Below are 5,711 nucleotides of genomic sequence, written 5' to 3' on the forward strand. Positions count from 1 at the left end.
TGCACGTTTATTTTGTTCGCTCAAGTTTCACGTTTAAATTACCACTGTAGATACTATTTTTTGATGCAGAAACTATGAATTTAATAGACTGAATGAGCTCTATTGTTTTCATTTCTAGATATGCTCCGAGACGAAGGGCTATTGCCCGAAATGCATTGGAGCCTTCATTAATCAGATGTGTAACTAACATTGACATTGATGAATATGGAATGACTATCTAAAAAGAGAAGAAATAAAATTAATTTGATCATTTCAAATTGAGTACAAGAAACTTATTTACAACTTCACTGAACATTATTTCCAGAGTGCCCCATGGGATGCAACCAATTTCTAATTGAATGCACTTCTAATACTTTTATGCTTTAATCGTCACGTGGACAGGAGACGATACCGTGGGAACACCTACTTACAAATCCTAAACTAGTTCAACTAAAGTATTATCCGCTGTGCACTTGTTCTTTCCTTCAAGTAGTCCACTGTAATCAGTGCCAGCGCAAGGGAAAGGGAAGGAGAGAGCTATATCTTTGAAAATATGGTGCTCTCCTGCTCCCCCCCTGTCGTGCAACGCAGCGCAGCCTCGCGGGGGGGGGGGGCTGCGCTGCATTGCGTGAGATTTGGTAAATCTCCTCCGAAATGTCTTTTACAACCAGTTAAACATTGTGAATTCTCATTCCATTATGTTTCAATTTAGTAATGTTAAATATCTTTACATCCAACAGAAAACCATCCTTGAATGTATGAAATGACCATCAATAATGAAGCGAATGCTGTAAATCTTCAATAATAGCAGAAATAATGAGCTACAGTGTTCAGGAAAACATCAGCGCAGTCAGCGACAGAGGAACCTGCACACAAACTGACAGATCCCGGATCAAGCATCAAGGGCAGTTCAGTGATTGTAAGAGGCTGAGCTGAGCACCTCCACGCCACAAGACGAAGAAATGACCATAGGAAAATTAAGGCAACACCAATTACAAACCGCGTCCTGTATAAACAAGTGTCCAACACCAGCTTTGATCATCGGATCGGTATGATGTGATTACAGCAGTGCTCTGTTTTATAATATGATGACAAGCCCTCATTCCATGCTCTAGGTGAATTGTAAACTCTTTCTGGCCAAACCACAGTAACCAGAGAAAAGCACAACAGAGCGGAGCCGGACAACTGACGGGTAAAGGAAAGAGGAGTTCTTCTAGCTACAATACAACAGACTGTTCCAAATTTGCACCGGGCAGAAAGAAGATACATCTTTTTCTGCAAGCGTGCATAGCCATAATCCAATCTAAAGGCACAATCGCCTACAAAGACAGCTTCTACGTATTCGGAGTGTGGCAAATGTTTGGTGGCAATTGCATTTTATTGTTAAAGCAGAAATCTAACATGCAAAATACTGCACACATATAAAGTGTGTGAGAAAACCACGAGTGCTTTATCAGCCATGTTGGCCCATCAGGAAATACAGACATGGGATGTAGACAAATATAAACCTGACCCGCAGACACTAACCAAGAAAGAAGAATCATACACATGCAGCGAGAGCTTTAGTTTGTCATCACTACTCAAGCTTCATCAGCACACGTACACAGGACAAAAACCATTCAAGTGCAGTGAATGTGTAAAGAGCTTTAGTAGGTTATCAGAACTACAAAGACACCAGCGAACATATACATACCATTGCAGTGAATGTGCAAAGTGCTTTAGACACTTATCAGTCCTCCAAACACATCAGCGAACACACACAGGGGAAAAGCCATTCAAGTGCACTGAATGTGCAAAGTGCTTTAGTAGGTTATCAAGCCTTCAACGTCATCAGAAAACACACACAGGGGAAAAAGCATTCAACTGCAGTGAATGTGGGAAGAGCTTTAGTCGATTATCAGTCCTACAAATTCATCAGCGAACACACACGGGGGAAAAGCCATTCAAGTGCAGTGAATGTGCAAAGTGCTTTAGTCAGTTATCAAACCTTCAAAGTCATCTGCGAACACACACAGGAGAAAAGCCATATCATTGCAATGAATGTGGGAAGAGCTTTAGTCAATTATCAAAACTACAAAGTCATCAGCAAACACACACAGGGGAAAAGCCATTCAAGTGCAATGAATGTGTAAAGAGCTTTAGTAGGTTATCAGAACTACAAATACACCAGCGAACATATACATACCAATGCAGTGAATGTGCAAAGTGCTTTAGACACTTATTAGTCCTCCAAACACATCAGCGAACACACACAGGGGAAAAGCCATTCAAGTGCACTGAATGTGCAAAGTGCTTTAGTAGGTTATCAAGCCTTCAACGTCATCAGAAAACACACACAGGGGAAAAAGCATTCAACTGCAGTGAATGTGGGAAGAGCTTTAGTCGATTATCAGTGCTACAAATTCATCAGCGAACACACACGGGGGAAAAGCCATTCAAGTGCAGTGAATGTGCAAAGTGCTTTAGTCAGTTATCAAACCTTCAAATTCATCAGCGAACACACACGGGGGAAAAGCCATTCAAGTGCAGTGAATGTGCAAAGTGCTTTAGTCAGTTATCAAACCTTCAAAGTCATCTGCGAACACACACAGGAGAAAAGCCATATCATTGCAATGAATGTGGGAAGAGCTTTAGTCAATTATCAGAACTACAAAGTCATCAGCAAACACACACAGGGGAAAAGCCATTCAAGTGCAATGAATGTGTAAAGAGCTTTAGTAGGTTATCAGAACTACAAATACACCAGCGAACATATACATACCATTGCAGTGAATGTGCAAAGTGCTTTAGACACTTATTAGTCCTCCAAACTCATCAGCGAACACACACAGGGGAAAAGCCATTCAAGTGCACTGAATGTGCAAAGTGCTTTAGTAGGTTATCAAGCCTTCAACGTCATCAGAAAACACACACAGGGGAAAAAGCATTCAACTGCAGTGAATGTGGGAAGAGCTTTAGTCGATTATCAGTGCTACAAATTCATCAGCGAACACACACGGGGGAAAAGCCATTCAAGTGCAGTGAATGTGCAAAGTGCTTTAGTCAGTTATCAAACCTTCAAATTCATCAGCGAACACACACGGGGGAAAAGCCATTCAAGTGCAGTGAATGTGCAAAGTGCTTTAGTCAGTTATCAAACCTTCAAAGTCATCTGCGAACACACACAGGAGAAAAGCCATATCATTGCAATGAATGTGGGAAGAGCTTTAGTCAATTATCAGAACTACAAAGTCATCAGCAAACACACACAGGGGAAAAGCCGTTCAAGTGCAATGAATGTGTAGAGAGCTTTAGTAGGTTATCAGAACTACAAATACACCAGCGAAAACACACAGGGGAAAAACCATTCAAGTGCAGTGAATGTGGGAAGAGCTTTAGTCGGTTATCAGAACTACGAAGACATCTGCGAACACACACTGGGGAAAAGCCATTCAAGTGCATTGAATGTCTAAAGAGCTTTAGTTATTTATCAGGCCTCCAAACACATCTGCGAATACACACTGGGGAAAAGCCATTCGAGTGCAGTGAATGTGCCAAGTGCTTTAGTCGGTTATCACAACTTCAAAGTCATCTGCGAACACACACAGGAGAAAAGCCATCCCATTGCAATGAATGTGGGAAGAGCTTTAGTCAATTATCAGAACTACAAAGTCATCAGCAAACACACACAGGGGAAAAGCCATTCAAGTGCAATGAATGTGTAAAAAGCTTTAGTCGGTTATCAGAACTACGAAGACACCAGCGAAAACACACAAGGGAAAAGCCATTCCCCTGGCTTTAGTCAGTTATCAAGCCTTCAACGTCATCAGCGAGAACACACGGGGGAAAAGCCATTCAAGTGCACTGAATGTGCAAAGTGCTTTAGTAGGTTATCAAGCCTTCAACGTCATCAGAAAACACACACAGGGGAAACGCCATTTATGTGCAGTGAATGTGCAAAGTGCTTTAGCCACTTATCAAGACTTCAATGTCATCAGCGAACACACACGGGGGAAAAGTCACCTGTCAAACCTACAAAGTCATCAGCGAATACACACGGGAAAAACGATTCAAGTGCAGTGAATGTGTAAAAAGCTTTAGTAGGTTATTATACCTACGAAGACACCAGCGAACACACATAGGGGAAAAACTATTCAAGTGCAGTTAATGTGGAAAAAGCTTTAGTCACCTGTCAAACCTACAAACGCATCAGCGAACACACTCAGGGGAAAAACTATACAAGTGCAATGAATGTGCAAAGTGCTTTAGTCAGTTATCAAACCTTAAAAATATATTCGAACACACACGGGGGAAAAACCATTCAAGTGCAGTGAATGTGCAAAGTGTTTTAGTCACCTGTCAAACCTACAAACACATCAGCGAATACACACAGGGGAAAAACTATTCAAGTGCAATGAATGTGTAAAAAGCTTTAGTAGGTTATCATAACTGCTTCATTCTACTCACTATAAAGTGTGGCACATTTGTAGTGTCACACTTAAGGAGTACCCTAAAAACATCGAAATGTCTCCTACATTTACAGAAAACTTAGCAGCTATGCTATATTTAACTATTTAATTTTATAAAGCCAGTTTTAATAAGGCAGTGTCTAGATCACTGTGATGGTCTAGACACGCCTTAGAAACTCTTCAGCGCTCCTGAAGGGCCTCTGCCCGGTCACTAAAAAATGTCACATAATAATAGGGAGTCGCGGGCAACGATCAATAAGCCAAGGGAGCCATGGGTTGAAAAAGTTTGGGAACCACTGCTATAGACTGATGTCATGGAATAAACAGGGCACAAATAAGGAAAATAGTGAAAGAGCCCATTATCAAATGCAAATCACAATGACGTTACATGTAGTGACGTCACAAGAAGTGATGTCGGGCCCTTATAATAATGTTCATGTGAAATGTCGACGGCCTGTTTTAAAAACAAAAAACAAGAAACATTAAATAATGTAAAAATACGTTTTTGTTCTCAGTTTTTATACATCATGTGATTTTCCCACTATCAGTTTTTAACTAAACTCGGAAAGGACTGAAAGGCGAAATATTTTTAAAGTGCTATGCGGAACTTGGAAATTACATTTTTAAACAATTTTCAGCGAATAAATACAATGTACTTTTAATTTGCGTTTGTTTCCTGACGTTCTTTATCCAGCCCCCAAGCCCCAAAGTGTTTCACATTTACAGTGTATTAGGCAATAGAAGGGCTAATTTTGTCTAGTTCTTTGTTCCTCTCTTGTGCCACTCATACAAATAAATAAAGGTGACACTGCTATTGGGGCGGATAGTTACAAACACTCTGAGGCCTGTGTCTGTAGATGCAAGAAACAAAGTAACAATTCCCATTCGCAGGCTAAGTAGCTAGGTGGAACTGGACCCCATCAAACTGTGTCCACCCCCTACTTGTGCCGTGCTGATAAAGCAATAGTATATTTGTGTAATTTACGATGAATTGAAATGCGAGGAAGAGAAGAAGAGAGAGAGGTGCGGGATATATTAAATAAAATGAAAAAAATAGACACAAGACTTTACCTTGTTCTGTGTACAAGCATTTTACGTAAACAAGTTGTGCTGTGTGAAGTGAACAGGCTGTCACCCCCTTTGTATGTAAATGAGCTTCTGTAACCAGACACCCCAGGCTCCCATCTCTTCTAGCGCGGATGATAATGTGAGCACTGCAAGGTTATCACACACAAGGGCTATATTAAGAAACAATCGGCTTCCAGGTCACACATCTGTGGTTAT

General features: G+C 40.9%; 1 protein-coding gene across 1 annotated transcript; it reads left to right on the top strand.

Moving 5' to 3' along the window:
• Positions 1–724: 724 nt before the first annotated feature.
• LOC144806129 (uncharacterized) lies at positions 725–5,094 on the top strand. The gene is made up of 2 exons (XM_078672560.1): positions 725–3,696; positions 3,848–5,094. Exons 1-2 carry the CDS (start codon positions 1,439–1,441, stop codon positions 4,047–4,049), a joined length of 2,460 nt encoding a protein of 819 aa, XP_078528686.1. The 5' UTR covers positions 725–1,438; the 3' UTR covers positions 4,050–5,094.
• The last annotated feature ends 617 nt before the right edge of the window (positions 5,095–5,711 follow it).

Source organism: Lissotriton helveticus (genome assembly GCF_964261635.1).
Source record: "Lissotriton helveticus chromosome 1_1 unlocalized genomic scaffold, aLisHel1.1 SUPER_1_unloc_49, whole genome shotgun sequence".
NCBI lineage: Eukaryota > Metazoa > Chordata > Amphibia > Caudata > Salamandridae > Lissotriton > Lissotriton helveticus.

What these genes read in the sequence shown, in the direction of transcription:
- LOC144806129 (XM_078672560.1), top strand. Translation starts at nt 1,439, where the DNA reads ATGTTGGCCCATCAGGAAATACAGACATGGGATGTAGACAAATATAAA. An exon ending in TGTGTAAAAAGCTTTAGTCG is followed by an intron (nt 3,697 to 3,847) that starts GTTATCAGAACT and finishes GTGCTTTAGTAG; the next exon opens with GTTATCAAGCCTTCAACGTC.